Raw genomic sequence first — 24,541 nt, 5'->3', positions numbered from 1 at the left:
AGGCCTTTATCGTGTCAGTATCGTGGTTCAGTGGTGCATATTCCCGAGCAAACTTTTCACTTAAATTAGCACCCAGCAGTTGACACACAGTAAGCCGGGAGCTTTTGAGGCAGTTGCAGATTAAACTAAATTAAACAAATATGACTGTTGTTGAGTGAAAATCTTGCATCTCCAAAATGCCTGTAAGGACTAATGTGCAGACCATGCACCTCAACATCTGACCGGGGGCCTTTGTTTCATTCCCTATCTCTCTCCCCTCATTTCCTGTCAACTCTCTACTGTTGGCTCTCTAATAAAGGCATTGTTGAGATCGTTTTGTCGATTGAAAATACAAGGTTTTCACCCAACAATGAGTATTTGTACTTGAGATACTTATGCTTATTTTACTGCTAATAAAAATTTTAAAAAAGTAAATATTCAAATGTAGGACTTGTAATTGAATTGTAATGAGGTATTGACATTTTTACTAAAGGATCTGAATACTTCTCCACTATGAGCAAGTACACAGCCACCCTCACTACACCCACAATGTGTGTGTGTGTGCCAGTGACAGATGAACAGCACAGACCACACAGAGCTCCACCAGCTGGAGAAATACTCCTCGTACCTTGTGTCTTCTCTCTGTCCTCCTGTCGCTCTTTTGCTAAATAGATCATGAGAATATTGTTAAATGAAAAGTATTTTATTAGTCAGAATTATTAGAGATGGACACAGATTATAATCAAACACCACGTGCACTTGGCAGGTGTTTTCTTCATCTTCAATATGCTTTTCAGTTTGTTCTGCTCTGGATTATGAAGATGATGGAAGCACATCAGAGGGTATGAATGAGGTTTACCTGGAGGGCTGCTGTGATTGGATAGCGGTCGAGAGGGAGATGTATTCCTATTGGAGATCAGCGGTGCGGGAGGAGGGGCCAGCGCTGTGTTTTGGAGAGGACAGACACACATGATTCATGCTACGTTCATCAAATGCAGCTAAAAATGTAAAGCTGGAGCGGCGAACGTGACTTCTGCATTTGTCAATATGGAAGGAATCACACACACTTGTCACGGCGTCCAAATGCAATAAATCTCCTGTCAGTCACCATATCGCCATTGGGGTCAGGTGTCAGTATAAGCTGTCAGTGGAGGACCCCTGAGTGTAACCCTCAGCCTTCTTCCTGTTATGTTTTTTTTATTCTCAATCTGTCAAGCTGACATGAAAGCTGCCAGAGGACAACTATCGACCAACATATGTGTACACACACAAACACACAGGGGACGGCTGCAAACATCCTCTCAACACTTATACACACACGCTTATTAGATATGCAAATACATGCAAATCTGAGCCGAGTCCCAAGTGTCCCATGGGTTCTACTCTGGGTTCTAGTCACATGCAGACAAATAAAAAATCAGCTGAATCACATGTTTTAAAGGCCGTAGCAGCTTGTTTCAGTTGGCGTATGTGATATATGACCACCACGCTGCATTAATGATGTAACATGGCTGATTCAAGTAACATCCCTAAGAACATTTAGTCAGCCTGTCAGTCAGTAAACAGGGAGGAGTGTGACGTGTAAATGAGAAAATATAATGCAGGACATTAAAAAGAATAGGATTCTACATATACTTTGCAACACATGCCATCATACAGCATTCTTCACATCCAACATTTTATTATTCAGAAAGGCTATTACATATGAAATGCAGCAATAATTATTATATATTTTCCCACATTGCAATATGTTTTTCAAAAGGCTACACATGGATATGATATGCTCCTCGCCTCATGAAATCACTGTTACATGTGAAACCAGGCTCAAAATGTTGCAGCAACAATGACTCTGTGCAAATATTTAAAAACCTAGGATGCCAATATATTAATAATGATATATTTACAGATGCATTGCAAAAACCTACCATACTCATTTGTGACATTATTCTTTAAAATATAGAAAACAAAGCATAGCATGACATTAAGAAGTCTCAAACTGTGATGAACCTTTCTGCCAATACTGGGTCTTTAATTCAGTCTTATTAACACTTGTATTGGTAGTCTAGGGTTCATCTATCTCGGTACAAATTAGGTGTGGACAAGAAGATTAAACACCCATTCCTTGACATTCATTGGGAAATGTATAAATGATAGCATGATTTCCTCACCTGTCATCTCAGGGCGGCTCGAAGCCACTTCAGTCATTTCAAATGTCGTCGAATATGTTCACCAGAGGGACCTGACAGGAGCCAGAAAACCGAGCCACACCGGAGAGGAGACTGCCGGTGCAACACAATGACTCAGGGAAAGACGGAGGAAAATATGCTGCTCGGAGTGGGGAGCCTATGGTACAGAGACAGAGAGGGGAGGGGGGGGGTCCATACACTACGCCCCAGAGCTAGCATAAATGTTAGTTTTCTATCCGAGCACTATGCTACATGGTGTAGCTATGACTTTGTGTTCACTGTGCTCACCTTAAACAGCGTCACTGTCAATGTGTTAGCCATATTTGAAGCTTCAATTAGCTAACGGTGAAAAAGAATCAACGGTTGGGTCTACTTCCCCCCCCCTCCCTCAAAAAATACTGTATTGGGGAAAAAATGATATTATTAATTCTCTATCACTTAAGTCTCTCAATCTTCTAAAAAAAAAAAAAAAAAAGAGTGATAAAGCTATTTGTGGAAAATAAATTTGTTTCGTCGCGGTCCAATACATTTTGGCTGGCTAACCTGTGACCGCTTCACAGTTGACTAATTTACATATTAATGCGCCGAAAATCACCACTCAAGCCGTTATGCGTTGCCTAGCAACCAGCAACCAACTATGTGGCTCGGTGGAAGAATAAAACCGACTGTGGAGTAAAAATACAAGTAAAATTAATATTAAAATCTGTTTTAATACAAAGACTCATTATCGTTGCTTTCGTGAACGACTCTCTCACGCTCACCCTCTCACGTGGCTGACTGCTTCATTTGGCGCGGCATCCCAGCTCGTGTGAGAGCGCACGTGCCAAGCGCAAGCGAGACCCAGCGGCGCTGTTACGTCATCCTTGTATCACGGTGAGGGCTGGCTGCTGTTGACATGCAATATGGGTCAGCGCGCACACACACACACACACACACACACACACACACAGGTGTCCTGAGTGATGGCAGCTCTATTAATAGCCACACATTATTAATAAAAATAGTATTTTGTTGGCAATAAACCAGCATGAAAACAATAATGACCACATACTGTATCAGTTTGATGTTTAAGAATCAATCAGCAATTAACAATCAGCCCTAATTGATCCTGGTCAACTTACTAGGGACCATTATTAATACCCATTGCATAGTATTTAGAATATAATGAACTCCAATCAAAAAAGAAACCTAAGATTTGTATTTATACTCTTAACTTTGAACACTGAATAGGTTGTTGATGACAGTTAATACCAATATTTGCCATTTTCCCACCCATATCAGACAACTGACCACTGTACTGTCTCTTATGATCCAAGAACTGTTTAATCAGTTTTGTGGCCATGACACCACAGAGGAAGAGGGACTATGAAATCATTAAATAACAAAACTGTGCTACTGTATTCTAATATTTTGGGACGGAGCATTAAACTCAGTTAGGATTTCCCTACTTGTCAAGACCTTTCACGGTCGTGTTAGGAGAAATTGTGCATGTTTTGGGAAAGAAAACCAGATAACACAGGATCTTGGCAAAAAAACAAAACAGTAGAAATTATTTTCAAGCCATTATAGCAAAAGAGAAAGTCAAAGTACACACAGACAGCAGACAGGTCAGAGATCAGGCTTTGCTCAAGGACAGGATCTTGCTAATAACACTTTTTCTCTGTGTTCCCTCTAATGATAAAAATAGTCTCAGGACAGACATATTGTGCCCTGTCAACACCCAGCTGCCCTGGATGTTCTTGGCCTGGAGCTCTGAAGGACGTGAGGCCACATTCAGACAGCTCCTTCTACTTTAGCTCAATCTCGCCACCTTCAGACCAGCACAGGAAGTGCGTGAAGCGCCCAGAAATCACTATGCCAGGTCAGTGGAGTTAAGATCTTTATTGGAAACCCAGCCTTCAAACATCATGGTACATTTTTATTAATTCAGAGTTACAGCAACAGCAGCAACAGGCCCCATGTGGTCTAGAGCAGTGGTTCCCAAACTGAGGTGCTAGGCCCCCTCAGGGAACATGGGGGAGTTTCCAGATAAATATATCACTGTTTTTAGATTTTCTAGCGGTTCAGAGAATGTGTGCTCTGATCTGATCTGAGGTATTACTGGTGTTATGTGAGTCTGTGTAAGAGTCTGACAGGTTTGGGAACCGCTGGTCTAGCATGAGACAGAGCGGCCGACCGGACCGGGCTTCACTGTGTGTCGAAGCCACCGAGCGAGCAGCCAAGAGTTCAAAACAGAACATGGAAACACAAACAGACAGAAACACAAATAAGGGAAACAATAGAAAAATACATTTTGATTCTTCTTTAGATTTCAGGGGAGAGGGTTCGCCTTCATTCGGCCCAAAATGAGCAAATAGTTCATTTTAATACGTTGTCAGTGGAATATGACGTAAACAAAATGAAAACCCTAAAAAGATAGAGGCGTACTCAAGTGTTATCTTCTGTCATTAATAAACAGCTTTCAAACTGTCAAAAACTTTATAAACTGTCTTACAGACTACAGCTACAAGGATACAGGACTGCCAAAGGGAAAAAAAACAAAACAAAAAAAACACAAAATGGTTTATCTTTTTATTAGTGAATCCAGAGATTCTGTACTTGTTGCTAAATTCCACATAGTGTGAAATCAATATAAATACATTTTTAAAAAGATGACGCATTTGGTGTGAGATACTTTGCAGTCAAGGTGTCGGCGTGAGCCTCTAAATAGTAAGTGAGTGTTTCTTGGACGATACAGGAAGAAAAAAAATAAAAGAAAGAAAAAAAAAAAACCTCCATGGATGAGATGGAAAAATTGCCGTTTTGTTGATGTTAGAAGCAAAAAGGTAAAAAAACAAAAAAACAAAACAACAATCTAGCAATGCTCTTGATATTCACCCTAAATGTGATGCTGGTGATCAGCCTACTCTGATTCTCCAATCCAACTGTATGAAGGCAAAGAAAGCAAACTGTCTGCGTCATCGTCAGTCACCAGGCAGCCTGCTGCGTCGCCCTCCAGTCGCTACGAGTGATAACTGAGACAGTCTTACTAAAGCAGCATCATTCATGTTAACAATAAACTCAAAGTACAGATGTTTTTTTTCCCTCCCATACTTGAAATGCATTTAAAGTCCTCCAAACAACAAAGATGTCTACTGATGGTTAACAAACTGAAATAAATTGAAACATACTGTATATTAATAAACTGTATTGGATTGGCATAGGCTGATCTTAATAAAAATAAGCATTATCGGTGCGGTGTATTGGCTCAAAATATCCCAATCGGAGCATCTCTAGTAAAATCCCACCTTCCCCTTCTAGTAGCGGGTCTTTAGATCTGGAAAAGAGAAAATAGAATCATTTCAGCTTTTATAATATAGTCATATTGTGCTTTGAAGGAGTTTCTGCTGATTTAGGCATTAATTTTACATCACTGAAGGTGGTCATCCAGCTTATATTGTGTTAGAAGGGCTCCAAGTAAAGATTATTATTCAATTATCAATTAATCTGCCAAATACTCTGTAAAAAGGTCTGTAAAGTGTCAGTTCCACACTCAAATAAAATTCAGTTTACCATCCTATTAGAGATACAAAAAGCAGGAAACATTCACATTTGAGAGGAAAGCCAGCAAAAAAAATAAAAGATCAAAATAGGGTTGGGGTTACATGTTGAATAGACTAATCGTTCGAGCTTTAGTTAGGAGATATTTGATCCTTCACCTATTCAGTATTAAAAAACAAAGTACCAAAAGCTGGCATTAAATTAAATCTTGATTACTTATTGTTTTATCAGATAGTACCGATATAAATCAATTTTAAACTGCAGGTTTTTGTGCAGCTGCTTGTGTTTAAGCAACAACTAATATTTGAGGACTTAAATTAAAAAATGAGGAGCTTACATCATCAATGTCCTCGTCGTCATCGCCAATGTCATCGAACTGGATCTCGTCGTCGTCTCCAGGCCCGAAGGTGTCTGTCTCGTTGATTTTGGCTGCGAGAAGGAAGACGGGGGTGTTAGAAAGGAAATACCATGCATGTTCATGAATCACAAAAAACATAGTGTTTATACTACAGTATGAAGTGACATGAGCGTTGAATAAGGCATAAAAAGTTGTACTGAAGGTCAGGCACACATTACTTCACTGAGTCAACAAACAAAGAAGAGGTTTGGGCTAAAGGAAACCCTCATGTTCCAGTTCGTCCAGTCTCATCTGCCTGAGCTTAATAAACACTATAAATACATTCCACTGTGACGTTCAGTTTTTGGACCCAGTGGCTCTGGTGTTGGCATGACGTGTGCGGTTTAACTCACCGTGCTCTGGCAGCTCTCCGTAGGCTTTCAAACTGCGAGCCTCGTCTGCGTTGTACTTGAGGATGACATCAGCTTTGTTATCCTGAAACAGAAGTTGAGCTATGAGACGAGAGTCTGAGGCAGTTTTGAAATATTTTTTGTGACAAATACATACGACCAAATGATAACTGTACCAAAACCTGATTACACAGGTGAAAGATTGGAGTCTAAAATGTGTAAATGTACAAATATGGATAAAATGATAATCCTTAATATTTAGAGATGATTGAAAAAAAACGTGCTAATGACTACATCCTCAATGACACAAAAGCCCTTAAAAAGGTTGCTACAGAAATGTTGCTGCTTATTTATCTGAAGACAGCAACATGAACATGTAACCTGTAACATGTCCTCACAGTGAGGGGTCAGTACAGAGCGACCAACACACCTGGTAATCTCTCAGTCCCACCAGGATGATGTCTGACGTGTTAATCCAAACCTAGAGGAAAACAAAACAAAGCAGAGATTAGCCGGTGTCATACAGCAACACACTGCACTTTGTGACCCTCACACACACACGGTCAATTGAGTCCATGCTGCCACATCAACGGTGGCTGGCTGACCATTGAGAACACGCCGATTCAGCACTACGTCAGGGGGGTTTCCTGTGTGTGCTGGAGGGGAAAAGGTGCGAGAGGATGGTCAGGACATTCCCACCTTTTTCCGGAGTTTTCCTCTGATGTGGCAAAGCCGCTTGGTTCCATCAAAGCACATGGCCTCCAGACGTCCGTTCCCCAGCATTTTAATCACCTGAGCATATTCTGGAAGACACGAGAGGGCAGAGGATGGTTGATCCAAAGTTATAAACGGAGCAACATTATCTTAAAATCTGACGTCAGGACATTTACATTAACCAGGTGTTGAGCCAGTTTTACCAAGATACAAGACATCATGTGGAGGCCCTGCTTATTTCAGCCTTACCTGAAATAATCAGCACCTCTGCTAATGTCTGAAGAGATTACATTTTTAATGAAATAACAGTAGACATATTAAGCTTCAGGGAGAGCGAGCAGTGGTACATGTTTAATAAGTATGGTGATTGTTTGAACTAGTCATCTAGTAACAACACGGATGAGCAGCACTTAGCACCTCCGCTAACAAATTGCCTGGGGGAAGCCCTCCTTTACGAGAATAAAATATAATCTAAAAACACCTCCATTTTAATTTAATTAGTCAAAGCTAGTGTCCGACAACTTCTAACATTTTTCCTGTGACTCTGAAAATATAATTTGATAGAAAAATGCAGGATGAAGGCAAATAGAGCTGAGGGATGGAAACAGAAGAGGCCTCAGCTTCGCTGGTGTCTGAATAGGAAGGTTCTTCTGTTGTAGTCGTACAAAAAAGGCCAGTAAAGAAAGGGAAGGAGAGCTTTTGCATAAAACTAGTGGAAACAGCATAATCCTGGTCTTACAACATATTGTTTTTATATTTTTATTAACGTGACATAACATGCTGTTCACTGAAAAGCCCAATTGTGTTGACTAAATGAATTATACGATACCAGTAATCAGATTTCTTCTCTTTTCTTCAATTTACACGTAAAGAGAAGATTTTACAACAATTAGTAAGAAAGAAAAAACTAAGAAAGTTCTGTAGGTATCACGATATTTATAACCCTTTCTCTAGACAAGACTATGTGCTTTAAGTATGCCTCGTCTTCACTACCTGAAGGTGTTCCTTAAACCAGCAAAGCCTCCTCCACACACTGGGCTCACTTCCACGGCAACAGAGATTTTGGCAGCACCGAGTCACTGCAGTCCAAGCTCTGAAAACATCTGACTGCAGACTGATGCTACCATCTAGTGATAGATGATACTCACAAAATCCTTCACTTTAAACATCACTGCTGAATATATATTTCTTCAAACATAAGCTGTATATTGTGCAGAGTTAATTGTTATTGTGCAGTTAGTTAGTTAACTGAATCTGCAGGTTATGTTTTTTTTCTTGGCCCCATACATTTTATTTTTCGGAGGCTTTTTAGCACTACACACTAATGCTGAAATAACATCTAACAGATGTTATCAGATGTAGGGCTGCAAATAACCCCTAATTAATTGTTTAGTCTATAACGAAATGTCAGAAAATAGTGAAACGTGCTTATCAAAGCCCAAGCTGTCGTCCTCAAATTGCTTATTTTGTATGCCCCACGGTCTGAAACTCAAAGATATTCAGGCAACAGCAGAAACCAGAAAATATCTGAGAGGCTGGAACCAGTGACTTTCTTTTGCCCTTTTTGCTTAAAATTGACGATTAAAATATATATATGAATGATTTATTTTCTGTTGAGTGACTGAGCATTCAGGCTCTACTCAAATGTGAAGATTTGCCTGCTTTTCACACTTTGTCCGCAATCTAAATTATAGAGCAGAACTTCTGTCTGGGATGAGCTTCTTCTTATATCTGTGTCCTTGATTTGACTTTAAAGGGGTATAACTACACACTTTGTTCCCCTTGGAAAGACACATAAAACTCTCCAGTGCAGACAGACAGGGATGGATCTTTAGTGTTACTTTCCAGCCACCAGCTGGCTCTTCAATCTCTCCCCCCCCCCAATCACCTGAAAACTGCACCAGAACCAGTACTCACCCTGTCCATCCTCTTTGAACACCAGCTCTCTCTTCTCAGACTCATTCTCGTTCTTTCCACGTCGCCGATTCTTTCCTCCTTTACCTATAAACCGAGACAGGAAGATGTTAGTAATTATCGATTGATTTGTTTATGGATTCTATTCACTGAGTTAACTGCGTTCATCAGTTCTCGGGTCCCGTTAAGTCTAGTTAATTCTCGTCGTGTCGTTATCTAGTTGACGCACTTCCTCGAAAGATGATCGGCTTGTAAACAATTATTAACATAACACTGATTTAAATGCTAGTGTCAGCCACTCTGCCTGACTAAGACAAGAACAGTAACGTTAGCTAACGTTTAAGTTGACGTTGCCTTGCTAGTTCGCTAATCTAACTGACATTCTCGAAACTTTACATTTAAATGACGCTCAAATTAGATCCTCAAATGAGTTTAATAACCCGGTAGGAGGTTACCTGACTTTATCTGGTGTTCATTTAAGTAAAATAAAATCGCAGATGTTACGGGCCAGACCGGGGTGGGGTTTAACTAGCAACTAGCTAGTTAGCAGTTTAAGCTAGCAATGGTATTACACTTCCGAATACGGGGTCTTAGCTAGCGGGTTAGCAGGCACAAAGTATTGAACAACTTTATCTGGCCTAACATAACTTCATCATTACGTCAGCCAAATCCATGTTTAGTGACTAAGTCACACGCAGACACAGGTGACGGATGTATAAAGGAGTCTAATTAATGTTGCTAACTAGCGTTAGCTGGTCGGTGTCACGTTTTCACTGCGTGTGTCTTCACGGCGGGCTCGGCAGCGCGAAGACAATTAACAACACTGAAACATTACGTTAACGTCTTCTTCAGTCTCTTACCTTTATTTTTGGGCATATTCTTTCACACCTCGGTCACGTTAATCCCGCTCGGTAGAAACGACTAACTGTTAAACAATGACTGTTTACAATAGTCAGCGAAAGCACAGGTCTAAATTGACTGAACGATACGAGAAGCTAGCTAGTCACCGCTGATTCTCGTCGCCGGTTTGCGCATGCGCCCGCCAAGACATTCAAAACTCCATTGCTTTATTGTAAAACGTGTTTGTGACAGAGACAATAAACTGCCGTTAACGGCTAAAGGGCAAGTAAACACTCATAATTAGTGGTGGAAGTATTCTGATCCTACTAAAGTAAAAGTAGGAATACCTAAATGTAGAAATACAACATTACAAGTAAAATTGGTGTACTTAGAGTACGCTGAGTAGAGACTCTACTCATTCCACAGATTAATTATTAGGCTGCAGATGCATCACTGTATAAGTAGTATTTTATTGTTGTAGTTGGTCGAGGTGGAGCTGATTCTAATTGCTTTATATAATGTTTTTTATTCAAGGGATCTAAAATACAGTAAGCTACAGTTATAATGGAAAGCCAGTGGTGAAATAAGAAGGCTACTCAGATCCTTTACTTGAGTATCAGCACAACAATGTAAAAGTCCTGCATTCAATATTTTACTGAAATAAAAGAACAGAAGTATCAACAAGAAAATTAACTTAAAGTATCAAAAGTACTGATAATGCAGCAGAATGGTCCCTGGCAGTGTTATACTATAAATTATACAATTGGAGTATTATTACTGGTGCATATGGTCAGGCAATATGGTGATATATGCCATTAGAAGGTAGAAGTCTGTAGGTGCTGCACTGTTGATACACTGAAGTATCTATGAAAATAATCTTTATGTTTTTTTTGCATTGCAAACAATGTTGTAAATAATTCAGGAGGACTGCTTCATGGCAAAACTAGATTTACAGGTTTTTTTTACCTCAAGTGTTTAATTTGGTGAAACTGGCACTCTGATCTGGTTGTTTTATCTATATATGGTCTCCCAATGTAAACCCAATTGAAAGATTCACTACACTTTGATGTATAGGTCTCTCCTAACTGACCCAGGGTTGTTTGCTGAAAACCTGTTTTTTAGCAAAGAGAAGCTACGCTGAAAAGCTGAAAAGCTGAAAAGATGTTTTCAGCAAATAACCCTGGGTCAGTGTGGAGAGGCCTGCAGGACATCAGCAGCTACAGGAAACCATCCCCCCAGACTGTGGAGAACCATCAACTGGCCGACGACCTGAATGTGTTTTACTGTTGGTTTGATAAGCCATCCTTCACACCCCTGCACAGACCCGTCAGTTCAACTCCTGAAGTTTGCAGAAGACACACGGTGGTGATCGGCCTCATCCAGGACGTTGATGAGTCTGCATACAGGCGGGAGGTAGTGAGGAACAGCTGGCCCTCTTGAACTGTGTGTAACATTGAGAGCATATTAAAACCGGAGTCAAGCGCCTTATAGATTAAGCCACCCAGCAGTACATAAAGTAGTTGAAATTAGCTCTACCTTTACCAGCTGCAACATGATAATGATGCTTACACATTATGCATTTTAAAATGTGTTATTGTGAAATGGGTCATTCTGCATAACGAGTAGCTACTTTTAATTTATGGTGTGGCGTTTGCTGAAATGCACCTCAAACTTTCACTAAAATGCAGTATTTGAATGAATATACATAGTTACATTATAAATATGACAGCACAATTTACAGTATTATTACAGTACTTTTCCAGATCCAGTTTAGCGCTGTATTCCTCCGCACCACCAGGGGGCGCGCTGTCCGGACGACGTGCTGTTGATGTTTTTATTTTCCCAGAAAGAAAATAGACATTTTGGTTGAGCTCAGCTAATGATCGAAATCAAGTGACCCTCCTGCACCAAGTAAAGGATAACTGTCCTCTGTTTCTCAACATTTAGATGTGCGTTTCAACTCGTTGTTTTTACCGCGAAATAGCCAAGTGGTGCAAAGTTTAAAAAAATATATATTTTCGGCTGGAAGTTGCAGTCTCTTTGCACGTTAGCTCCCTTGTTGCTAAGCTAGCTGCAGTGTTGTTTCCAGCTAACCTGGTGAGCGAGGTTTGGCTGTGAGGGCTGACTTCAGCAGCAGGATCCTGGTGAGTGCTGCTGGACATTTATTCAGAAGAGGAAAATAATGGTTGCTGCTTCTCTCCGGAGTCAATACAATAAAATATTTTATTATTATATTAGTTTTAACGTGTTTTTAAGCATTAGATTACCTTTTAACAATTATTTTGAATTAAATTCTGTTGGATATTGATCTTTCTTTCCCCTCTTTAGTAAAACCAACCACAAAAAATCCAAACAACAATAACATCCATCCATTACCCAATCATGACATTCTTCTGAGGCTTATGAATTCATTAAAAACATGAAAACACTATGTAACACAAAAGAAAAATATATCTGGTTAATTTTAATCCAAAATTATGTTTTGGTGAAACTATTTAAGTAAAACGGCCTGAGCTACTAATTAAAGTAATACAGCTTGTAACCTTTACAGAACATAACAACATTATAACATTATATCTATTACATAACATTTATAGAATTCAAAAGTTATGTTTAACTTTAATTGTTGCCCTTTATATTTGATGTTTAAATATATAATATGCTGAGTTACACATACTGCTACCTCTGTAACCGCACTTGTGGTCATTACAACATGGTTGAGCTGCAGCGGTTGTACTGTCAAGCTCATGTCCTCCAAGCTAGAATTGTATAATATCAAAGAAAGTTCTGCAGCATCATGTAACTCTCAACATAAAAGCATTTCTTCCTTCTTTTCTCTGTTAATTTATAATACAAAACAGAGAAAACACATTACCTGCTAGCTGCTATGTCAACTCTGCTTACGTGAAAGACAGAAAAACAACGATTTTCAACAAGTTTGACTTCAGAAAAATGTTTATTCTGTTGGATGTGAGTTAATCTGGCGCCTGAAAACTGAAATCTGTTTTTTCTGGTGTTAGACGTCTTCTGAACACCCGGCAGTCAGAAAAGCGATGTCGTCCTCAGTCGCGTCAGGAAATGGAAACTGGGACGGTGCTGGTGGGATGGACCAGATAACAGTGGTGAGAATAGATGACACACACATTGCAGAGGAGCAGTCTCATGTCGGGGGGAAGGTTAAAGACGATGCTGCAGAGTGCTATGAGGTGGAGTACTCGATACCTGTGGAGGAGGAGGCTGGGGGGGAGGAAGAGGAAGACAGTGTGTATGTCATTGAGTATTCAAATCCTGAAGAGGAGGGAGAGAGCTACCAGTTTACGATGTCCGTGGATAGATCGCTCCCGGCCAAAAAGCCCATAATGAATCATCCTGTGGTCGGAGACGACGCCAGAGCTCCTTTACCTGTGATGTCCAAACCGTCCAGGCCACAGAGGCCGAGACACGAGGCGAGGCAGAAGAGGAAGCTGCCAACCGAAGAGGAGGTGAAAAAGGAGGAAGTTGTGAGCAATAAGTGTGTGTTGGAGCTCGGAGAGAACTACAGCGAAGTGATGAAAATGAATTCAGGCTCACTGGTGTGCACACTCTGCCCGCCGCCTGGCAGGTTCTTCAAGAGGGGCTCGGGTCTGGCCGTACATTTAAAACAAATGCACCACATGGAGGGGAAGAAGACCTTCTTCTGCACATGGTGCCAGCAAACGGTTCGCACTCAGATCGAACTGGACGCCCACACACGACGCCACGCCAACCACGACGCGGTGTTCACCTGCTTCCTCTGCTCGGCGGAGACAGAAAACAAAACAGAGACGGAGAAGACGGGGTTCAAAGGGTCGAGGTGGGGTCTGAGGAGACACCTGGAGAAGGAGCACCCGGGCGTCATCCCTCGCTGCGACATCTGCAATAAAGGCTTCAAGTCGCTCGTGTCGTACCTGGCCGATCAGTTCAGGCACGTCGGCGTGTCGCCCTACTACTGCGCCAAGTGTCAGATCTATGAGATGACGGAGAGGGGACTGAATGTTCACATCAAAAACCACGACAAGAAGAAGAAGAAGAAGCAGGAGTCTGGTGAAAACCACCTGCAGACGCTCGGAGTCTCCGCCGGCGCCGATAACTCTGCCACCGACGACTCTGACTTCTGACACCTTTGTGTTCTCAGACTAAAGCAGCAGCAGCTCAGTGACCTCCTCTTTGTCAGATGACGTCTGACATTTATGCATCTTTGACTAAATGAACTGAACTTTGGACACAATCCTTCATGTTTTTGACATCCTCTTTTTTCTGTAATAATCCTCTCATTTCAAAGATTTGCCTCGAGTTGTTCGTAACTGGTGCCGTTCAGTGGAGTCTTGTTGCCTTCAGCGTCCGTCAGTGTCGTGCAGAGTGAATACAGGTTTGCTAACTGTGGAAGGAAAATGATGTTTTTTCACAACCTGGGTCTTGTTTTTGTTTGGAAATATGCTTCTTCGCTTTCTTGCTTGAGAGTCAGATGAGAAGATCAACACAAGCAGCCATTTTAGCTTAGCTTAGCATAAAGACCGGAAACAGCTAGCGCACTAGCACATCTAAGGGCCAGTTTTAATCAGTGAACTATAGTAGGCAGATTTGAGACAGAGCTGGGCTAGCTGTTTCCCCCAGTTTCCAGTCTTCATGCTAAGCTAGGCTAACTGGCTGTAGCTTCCTGGTCAGCGTACGGACATGTGCGTATCAATCTTCTCATCTGACTCCAGTTTCACCAGATCTGCAACATCAGCTCATCTCTTCCTGCTCATTTTTACACGTTTCACAAATCACTTCAAACAACGTTCACAAGCGTCTCTGAAAGCCCTGCAGGACTCACAAACCTCACTGCATTTATCAGCAACATTTAGGATCTTTTGTAAAAGTGATCATTTAACCAAAGAGCTTAAACTACTTGTTTAAAAGTAAAAGTATCCAGCATGAAAACGGAGCACAGACGTGTGCGTTTATTATCATAACTGATAGAAATGAATGTACATCAGGGCTGAAATCAACACTAACTTTCATTATCGATTATCTTTGTAGATTCATTGTCTACAAAATGTCAAAAGATAGTGAACATTGTGACTCTTCAGATGTAAAACAGAGAGAAGCTGCAACCAGAGAATATTTGGTTTGTTTCAGCTGTGATGTGAATAAGACCCGGGTTGTAGAAGAAGAGCCCTCAGCCCTGCACAGTGTTGACGCTGTATTTGTTCTTCTTCTTCATTAGTGTTTGAGTCGCTGCATGTGTGTGTAAATACTGTGTATTCATGAGTAGACCCGTTTTCATCCTGCAGCGTCGCAGCACACAGAGTGATGATGTTTACATGCAGGCTGCAGCTGGCTGTTGGAGACCGATTTAAACATTTTATTTCTATTACTCTTAATAGAAGTTGTATGTTATTAGTAATTATTCTGTCATCAAACACTTCCTGCAGCTGCAGGTTTCTTCCAATAGACGGGAAAGAAAATGAACATTAAGTATCACCTGGCTCCAAAATGGATGTAAGGGGCACTGCCAGTTCTCTTCTATGTTTCACTGCAAATCACGTGTTCTTTACTGCTGACATGTTCCAAAGTGTAACGCAGCTTTTTAGGCAGCGCTTTGTTTCAGGGAGCTATGAAAGTGAACTTTAGGTGGGTCGTCCATCACAGTGAACATGTAGCCTTCTTTGTTTTAGGTTAGGAGTTAAATAGTGACGTAGCTAAAAGATCTGCTGGTGTGGTGCATTCAAGTGCTCGTGGGAAGCTGTGACATCGGAGAGCTCGCAGTCAGCTGCCGAGCAGAAACCTACTTTTTGACTTTTTAGTTGACAACTTCTCTGTTCTGATTTTTGAAGCTCATGAATTTGATGCTTTTCTTGTCAAATCTCAGATGATTTTTTTTTTTGATCAGTCAATAAAAACAAAGTGTTCATTGTGAAGCATTAACAGTTTCTGGTTTACAGACTGATTGGTCTGGAAGTCAGTTAAACTCGTGTGTGTGTGTGTGTGTGTGTGTGTGTGTGTGTGTGTCAGCAACGTAAAGCGCACGTGATTTGTAGTAAATGGGATAGAAAGTGTAATAACACATTATAAAAAAGCCTGCATGCACGTAAATGTCGTCACTATAAAGAAAAAAGATAATTGGGGATTTATTACAGAAGTGTTGAAAATGTTCTGGAGCTTTTGATCGAACCACATGATCTTCATCAGCAGATGGAGTTTGCTGATGAAGATCAGTTCATCCATCTGCTGAAGAAGATTGTGTGATATGATCGAAAGCTCCAGAACAGCCACGAAATCTGTAAAAAACAAAAAACATAAAAATGAACCTTTACTAAAACACATTGATCAAATGATCTTTTAGCTCTTTTTATTTACATTTTAATTAACCAGAAATGTAATGAATAGACGGATTAATGAAATGAAAATAAGTGTTTCAGCAGCCCAGTTTGAAGCCATATTTCTGTTTTGTCCTCATCACAATTTATTTACATTATTTACATCATAAGCTGCGAACAGATCAACCACAAAGTCATTTTTCCTGCTCAGATTGTTTCATTTGAAGGATTTTAAGAAGTTTAATAAGGATAAATTTCCAGTATTCAACAATAAAAACAATATTTTCTTTCATCCCTTTTATCGTCTTGTGACCCTTCAGATTTAAATTTGATTGAATTTTCGCAGATTGTGAACCACTGGAGTAGTGTGTGTGTGTGTGTGTGTGTGTGTGTGTGTGTGTGTGTGTGTGTGTGTGTGTGTGTGTGTGTGTGTGTGTGTGTGTGTGTGTGTGTGTGTCATGTTTTGTCGTTTCATCGATCATGTGTTTAACAGGAAGTGTGGTGACACATTTTCAGAATAAATCTGCATCGTATTTACAGTTAAATACTGTAAAATTATAATGTGTTTAAGTCCAAAATGTGGATTTAAAAACTCACCGATGATCAAAATACTTTATATTGAGATGGTGTTTACTTGTTTTTTATTTGGAGTTAATAGAGGCACAAATAAATGCAGCAAATGTAGAAGACATGCGGAGTGCCCAAACATAAATCATGATTGTTCTTCCTTTAGAGGATGAAACGAGTATTAACGGTGCTAAAATCACTAAAATAGCAACTAGGTTTGGTGCATAAACGCTGAGATGAACTGCAACCGTCTGTTTTTTAAACATTTAGAGGTGAATGTGAGTTTTTATTTTTGAAAATTAAAATGTGTCATATGTTTGGAATGAAATCTTTTGTTGTTTTTTATTCTTGCTGTAGTTATTTGTCTCTGCCACATTTTCCTTGTGTCTTTTTTTCTTTCTTTTTTCTGACATTAAAGGGAAACGCCACTGATTTGTTAGCGTTGTTATTATTTTGCTCAGCGTGAAACACTAAGTGTTTATCCAGCTAAACCGGCTGAGGACTGAGAGATTCATCAGATGCACGTGCTGTTGTTTGGGGTGAATTGACCCTTTAAGAAACTTTCCAGGCCTATTTTGTTAATTGGAGTATTATTTGTCATACTTGTACTGTGTTTAACTGGTCACATTAAAGTAATCAGGGTATCTGCAGGTCTCGAAAAGCCTTTGAATTAAGTTTCAATGAAGTTATTAAAACATCCTGAAGACACAGCCGCAACATTAAAGTACATTAATGCAATAACATAATATATATTATTCTGCAGAATGAGTACTTTAAGTATATTTTGATGCTAATACTTTTACTTAAGTAAAGTAAGTATTCCTACACTGTGGTACTAATATGTGAGTGCTTTTATGAAACACCTCTGGTTTATATTCATTTGTGGTGAAGTTTTGTGCAAAACGCAACAATAAAAACACATTAATTCCTTCATACGACTTCAGGAAAGTCCGAATATGTTTGCATTTCATTATCTGAGTGAACAGCTGTTTAATGAGAGTCGCCATGCGTTCATCAGCTGATTATCCTTTTTATTGGTTTTAATAGAAAGTCCAACTCTCGCTGCAGGTACAAAAACAGAGAGCTGGCGTAGCAGCAGGGCTGGATGCGTCTGTCAGGATCAGATAAACCAGGAGGAGGAGGAGGAGGAGGAAGATGGAGAGAGAGGAAGAAGAAGAAAGCTGTTCATAATTACAGGAAGAAAAAAATCATTCCTTTTACATTCCTTTATCCCAGAGCTGTACATCGAAAGACGAGGCAAAGATCAACATTTATATATTTCATATTACATATAAAACAAAAGAAAATCTAGAAGTTTTTGTCTCAGAGCAGTAAAAGTTTTATCCCTTTATGTTGACGGACATTCAGACGATGTACTGAAGGGCTTCCTGGTGAACAGACGCAGGAGAGAGTGAGAAGGTTTTTCTTTTCGGCGGTCAGGTGAGCGGAGGCACACGCAGGTACAGAAGGTTGTTCTACTTTGAGGAGATCCGCCGCAGAAGGCAGACCATTACAGACCTGAATACTTGGACCCTGTGGGAGCAGGTCCAACACAGAGCAGGGGGGGGGGCTTTGATACCATGTGACACCCTCTGGCGGCCATGTTGGAGGTCATATCTAACAGCTGAGTGCAGATTCTGATCATATACTTCTGTAATACTGTGATTAAAGGGCCAGTTCACCCAAACTACAATTATACTTTAATTTCCACAAAGCTTCCTGTAAATACGTCATTTGGTTTCAGTTAAAAGTAAAAGTACCACAGCCTAAAAATACTCCATTACAAGTAAAAGTCCTGAATTCAAAATGTCACCTAAGTAAAAGTATATGAAGTATTATCAGCAAACGGCTTTCAAAAATTATGTCTGTTTTTATCACTAATTCATATATGTAGGACGTCAGTTTCAAGTACTGCGTGTACTACTGGGTAGATTAGTAGTATAGTACTGCATCATGTCATACATTTTTCTATGTAATAAAGTAACGAGTAACAATAAGTGTCAGATAAATGTAGTGAAGTAAAAGTATAAAGTACCTCAAAATTGTACTTAACTACAGTCCATTTTCTGCTCCTGTATACTTCTACTTCTACTTCACTACATCTCAGAGGGAAACATTGTACTTTTTGCTGCTCTACATTTATTTATTTAACAGCTTTAGCTACTTTTCAGCGTAAGATGTTTGTTTTGTGTTAAAAGGAAAAAATGTCACCCGTCTCCTCGAGTTAAAGCTGCTTTCGTGGCCTCGAGGTGTTTAATTTAAATTCACTTAAAGCTGCACAAGACAATAAAACATGAAAATACACCAGACTTCAGAGGCAAATATTGTACTTTTTACTCAACTACATGTAAATGACAGCTTTAGTTACTTTTTACAGATACGTTTATAAAATACAATAAATTGTTAAAGCTTAAACCAGCGATTTCCAACCTTTTTGCCTCCGAGTTCATTTCGTCTCACATGGTTTCATTTAAATAAATTTTTGAGGCTCAAAAAGGTAAAATTATCAAATATACTATAAGAAGATTTTACTGCAGAACGGGTACTTTTACTTTTTATACTTTACGTACATTTAGCTGATAAAGCTTCTGTACTTTTACTTTTTTAAGTAGGATTTTGAATGCAGGCCTTTTGCTTGTAATGGAGTACTTTTACATTGTTGTATTGGCACTTCTGAATACTTCTTCCACCACAAGATGCGTCCAAGTCCCCAAACTTGCGATATTAAACACCCCGTTTAGTGGAAAATGTGTCTTTTTGTATTTTGGGTGAACTATGACGTCTTCACCGATGAACCTCCAAGATGGCGTCAGACGCTTGCAGGTACTTTTGAATCCAACTGGAATGTTTCTAAATGTACTTTTTCTGCTACACTTTTTGTTTTAAAGGGTTTTGCTGACAGAAGATCGTCTTCAACACCAACATGAACACATTAAAGATGAAATGCTGCCTCAGCAAGAGTTTGACTCCAAAACAAGACGTCTATAAATGAGACTTTCGTAAAGGACGGGTGGTAAAACTGACGACACGCCCATCGAGCTCCTTGTGTCCTGCTCACTTCCCATCGCTCACATCTGTGTGCTTATGTTCTGTACACCTCTCTCCTGCTGGACATAGAAAAATGCATCGTCTTGATTCATAGAAACCTGAGTTGCTCGACATGTAAATATATTTACAGTTCAGCCTCCTGTTTGCTGCACACACAGAGAAGGTCAGAGGCTGATCCAGCCAGTGTTTGTGAAAGCAGGAAGCTCTCGCTCTCTCTCGCCTTTTTTCAATCCAACTCTTCATCTGCTTTTCGAAGGTAATCCGACATTTTGTCCTCAAACAGCCTGATGGGTAACCAGGTCACCTCGTTGCACTAAACACAAACGTCCTCCTGTTTGTTTTGTGGGGGGAAAAGAAACATAAAGGAGGATGCAAAACAGGACTCCTCAAATATGTTTCCACGTTCTCTTACGTTTGTTGTGCAAATGTCACCCGTCTCCTCGAGTTAAAGCTGCTTTTGTGGCCTTCGGCTGTTTACAGTTTAATTTCAACTCACTGACACGTCTTAAAGCTGCACAAGACAATAAAACAATAAAACGCACCAGACGTTCTGTCTGAGAGATGTGCAAGGTTCAGCGTTTTGGTGCTTTATACTTCGGTAGCAAATCTAGTTCTCGAAAAGCTTTAGTTACTTCCGATTATTAATACAAAATATAAACAACAAATAGTTATCTAATCAAATACATGATGATGTATTATTACAGCAGTATATGAAGTACATTAAAGTGATGAACACATTAATAATTATAATCCAGTAGAATACATTATTCTGTAAGATCTTGAATGCAGGACTTACATGTATCAGAGTATTTATACTGTGGTATTGCTACTTTTACTTAAGTAGAAGACCTGAGGACTTCTTCGACCTCTGGAAGAACCAGACGAGAGAGTTCAATGTGAGAGCACAGATGTAGTTCAGAGGGTGCAGCTCACTGCGTCACTTTGCATCATTTTATAGATGTTTTGTTGCCACCAGAGGGCGCCGCAAAACACAAAGTTGCCTTGTGCAGCTTTAAAAACAAATGATACAGAACACAAATCTGCTTTGATTTAAGTAAATCTGAGGGGACAAAAGCTTGACTTCATTCCCAAAATGAAGTTTTGATGTTTTGGACGCAGACCGCTGGATTCATAAGCCAACTGTTAGACATCTGCAGGCTGAGACGAACCAGTTTCCTTTTTTGTTCTTTGTGTTTTGCACCTGAAAGGTAAAATACTGGAAGTGTGAGATGTACTAACTCATCTCTCCTGAGAGTCAGATGTTAAGTTTGAGTAAATGCTTCAGTTACCAGAGTTCTCCTTCCCTAAGTCTTGATTTTTCTTCTAGACCTTCTGTCCTTTTCTGCAGACGCCGTCATCTCAGAGGCTACTTGAGGTTTAAATACAGGATCTACAGCTATGCAGAACCATGACGACAGTATAATAACAATGATCCTAGCTCTTTAAATGCATACATTAGATTACCATGTTCCTATGTTCAGATTTCCCCGTCTGAAGTAAATAAATACAGTACTTTTATTTTCCTGACGCGCGCTCCGTCTCTGGGTCCACGAGGCGGCGCTGATTGTCCGAAGCAAAAACGCCACCGGAGGACTCGGCCTGTCGATCAGTGATGCTGAAGCTGAGAAATAACCAGCCACGAGATCCAATCAGAAGAGTCCGTTAAGGTGCAGGACAGGGCAGGGATGGCGGGGTCAGAGGGGGGGCGGTGGTCTCCGTGTTCCTATTTGGCGTTAGCGGTTCCTGGGTCCATCAGTAGTCTGTCCCTCCGGACCGGACCAGAGAGAGGGAGAGAGGAGGGGTGAGGGTCCGGCGGAGGTCAGATCGAGGTCAGAGTTGAGAGGGGGGGAGGGGAGGAGGAGGGGAGGTTAAAGGTCACAGAGCGGTGGAGGTGATCTTCTTCAGCCCCCTCCGCTGGGCCAGAGTGGAGCAGCCCACCGGCTCCAGGACCGGAGGGACGTTCCTGTTGAGGGCCGAGTAGGTGGCTGCCATCGCACCCTGCGGGGGGGGGGGGCACGGAGAGAGTCAGAGAGCTGGAAGTGTTTCAGTTCACTGACAGCAGAGTTTATTAAACAAGCTTCTGTTTATGTCTTGATACCCGACAAAGAAGCCGAAAGATGTGCTGTATGATATCTTTACTAATATTAATATTCTCCTTTTATTATTGATCTAATTTTACATTTTATTCAGACTACATCTTGGCTAATTCTGCCCCCGTCGCTGTTAAATAAACCATTAAATAAATAACAATAAAATACTTATATTTAAATATTTATTTTAATATTCTATAGATTCACCTATTAAGTATTAGATGCAGCCCGAGAAGGCAGCTTCAATCACATCTTCACACAAATTTCTTGCTTTTTGATGACGTGGATATTTGACGTTGATGTTTTTGACATTAAGAACATGCAAAGTGATTTTAAAGAAGCGAGAGCCCTTCTGAAAAAAAATCTGATTCCATTAAGAATAAAAACCCTTGAATAAATAAATACTTTTAAAATACACCAACCCGTATCAGCAGACTATCTGCTCTTATTAATTGTGATTTTATTATGACACTAAATAAATAAGAAATACACGGTGCTTCAACTCTGTTGTAACATAGAAAACAAGTTTCATGTCATCTGACAAAAATGAGTTCACGGGGGTTGAAAAGTGAAGAATTGAATTTGTTAATCTACAAAACATAAAGACATAAAGACATAAACTGACGCGTATCCGAAGGTTTTCATTGGTTGAGACAGAAATCTGCAGCTCAAATTCTTCTTCATCTTTTTGTACGACTGGTGTGAACTGGCTTTCAGTCATCAGCGTGCAAAATGCAAATGTGCCGTTTCCGTGACAACCAATGCCGTAATGATCTGATTCATATGTTTGTAGGTTTGACGGGCTGAGAGGTCGGACAGTGTGTGTGTGTGTGTGTGTGTGTGTGTGTGTGTGTCACCTTGACGAGGTGCGGTGCGTCCTGTCTGTTGAGGGTGTATTTGGGCAGCTGGTCTCTGTGCGTCACCCAGGGGTGTCGGAGGACCTGACCCGCCGTCAGCCGCCGGTGGGGGTCCACGTGAAGCATCTTGGACACCAGGTCCTGAGGGGGGTCAGAGGCGCATAGTGAAGTGGGCAAAGATGAACGTCTCCATCATCATCATCATCATGTTTCTTCAGGTCTTAGCATGAGTTACTGCACACTTTCAAACTCCTTCAGATTTCATTGAACTTTGTTGTGATGACCTGAGAGATGCAGCCAGTGTGTTCAGTTGAAGATCTAGATTAGTGTTTACGCTGCTGTTTGTGTGTTTGTTGTGTTGTTGACACAGTTGTGTGTGTGTGTGCGTGTGTCCACACCTTCGCCTCAGCTGACACAGAGTTCCAGTATCCTCCAGTGAGGGAGAACTTCCCGCTGCCGATACGAGCCAAAATCTCCTCCGGCGTGTCCTCTGGACCGTTAGCGAAGGGAGTGAAACTGAAGGTGGATGAAGAGGACGAGGGACGGGAAAGAGAAAGAATTCACATTCAGATACGTTTTACTGCAGCGTGCAATCATAGCTCTGAACACATGAACTCATTCCATCTTTAATCAAATGATCGGAGGTCAAAGGTAAATGTGTTGACACCTACCCGGTCAGCATCGTGTACAGCAGGACTCCCAGACTCCAGATGTCGCAGGCTGCGTCATAACCCTGCTTCTTCAACACCTGCCAGAACACACAGGAACACACCGGCTTCAGTGCCACTTCATGTATGCAAACATCTGTCCCGCTTTTCTCTCACTGCCGCAGCAAAGAGCTTCAGCGCCTTCTGAATGATGCACTTCACACCTTTCAAGCAAACATGAATACTTGACAGCTGTGTACTTGTGTGTATAATTGGTATTAAAACATGTTTCTTCAGCCATGTTTCCCCACAGTGATCAGAGTTAAGTCAGAAAGTAAAACCTGACTGATGCAAACAAACAAAGTCTTCTGTTTTACTTATAGACAGTGTTGGACCCGAATCCTGAACCCTGACCAGACCTCGTACCTCAGGCGCGACAAAGTTGGCAGTGTAACACGGCGTCATGAGCAGACCGTTCTCGGCTCGCAGCTGTTTGGCGAAACCAAAGTCGCAGATCCTGATGGACTCGGCGTTGCCGCTCTCGTCCACGTAGAGGATGTTACTGGGCTTCAGGTCTCTGTGCACCACCTGAACAGGAAAGCTCACGTCAGGTGTTTCACAGACTTATACGTCTCAGGATAAAACTGTCCCTTTAAAGCAAAACGTCCGCTGGTCTGCTCAACCTAATTATTTCCCCCCCAGAGAAACGTACGTACCCCCTGAACGTGCAGGTACTCCAGCGTCTTGGTGATGGTGTAGAGGACGGCGCTGGCTTCTCGCTCAGAGAAGAACTTCTGTCGGAGGATTTTGTCCAGCAGCTCGCCTCCTTTCATCAGCTCCGTCACCAGGAACACCGACCGGCCGTCGTCATACACCTACCACGCGGAAATAACACAAACAACACTTACTAACAGTTCAGTCGCTCGATTGTTCTGTGAATTCATTGAAATTCAAACTAATGTCACAGCTTGAGAACAGCTCCTTCTGGATATTAGTTCCTGATTACAAGAGAAACTCACTGCTTTGACCAATAATATTGATTAATTGACTCACACTATGAGAGGGGGGGTCAAAGTGTCTGATGAAAATATT

General features: G+C 40.9%; 2 protein-coding genes across 3 annotated transcripts in view; both read right to left on the bottom strand.

Moving 5' to 3' along the window:
• Positions 1 to 4,031: 4,031 nt before the first annotated feature.
• eif1axb (eukaryotic translation initiation factor 1A X-linked b) lies at positions 4,032 to 10,093 on the bottom strand. The gene is made up of 7 exons (XM_070927847.1): positions 9,941 to 10,093; positions 9,084 to 9,167; positions 7,152 to 7,255; positions 6,883 to 6,933; positions 6,456 to 6,537; positions 6,043 to 6,134; positions 4,032 to 5,481 (listed from the first exon to the last, which is right to left on the bottom strand). The coding sequence occupies exons 1-7, from the start codon at positions 9,954 to 9,956 to the stop codon at positions 5,476 to 5,478; spliced, it is 435 nt and encodes a 144-aa protein (XP_070783948.1). The 5' UTR covers positions 9,957 to 10,093; the 3' UTR covers positions 4,032 to 5,475.
• Positions 10,094 to 17,821: 7,728 nt separating this feature from the next.
• Positions 17,822 to 24,541, bottom strand: part of rps6ka3b (ribosomal protein S6 kinase, polypeptide 3b) — a 42,084-nt gene continuing 35,364 nt past the window's right edge. For both annotated transcript variants that reach the window (XM_070927825.1, XM_070927826.1), the window contains exons 17-22: positions 24,166 to 24,324; positions 23,876 to 24,037; positions 23,474 to 23,550; positions 23,201 to 23,318; positions 22,803 to 22,943; positions 17,822 to 21,853 (exon numbers count right to left, since the gene is read on the bottom strand). In XM_070927825.1, coding sequence (XP_070783926.1) covers positions 21,731 to 21,853; positions 22,803 to 22,943; positions 23,201 to 23,318; positions 23,474 to 23,550; positions 23,876 to 24,037; positions 24,166 to 24,324 — 780 coding nt within the window. In that variant the 3' untranslated portion in view covers positions 17,822 to 21,730. The remainder of the gene's footprint in view (positions 21,854 to 22,802; positions 22,944 to 23,200; positions 23,319 to 23,473; positions 23,551 to 23,875; positions 24,038 to 24,165; positions 24,325 to 24,541) is intronic.

The sequence above is a fragment of the Enoplosus armatus genome, chromosome 21 (assembly GCF_043641665.1).
Source record: "Enoplosus armatus isolate fEnoArm2 chromosome 21, fEnoArm2.hap1, whole genome shotgun sequence".
In the NCBI taxonomy this organism is placed as follows: Eukaryota; Metazoa; Chordata; class Actinopteri; order Centrarchiformes; family Enoplosidae; genus Enoplosus; species Enoplosus armatus.
The sequence above is the reverse complement of the archived record's forward strand: the minus strand, read 5'-3'. Positions and strand labels throughout refer to the sequence as shown.

Coding starts and splice junctions, on each gene's coding strand:
- eif1axb (XM_070927847.1), bottom strand. Junction 7,256..9,083: donor GTTCAAAGAGGATGGACAGG/GTGAGTACTGGT, acceptor CGTGTCTTCCAG/AATATGCTCAGGTGATTAAA. Junction 6,934..7,151: donor GAGGAAAACTCCGGAAAAAG/GTGGGAATGTCC, acceptor GTTTTCCTCTAG/GTTTGGATTAACACGTCAGA.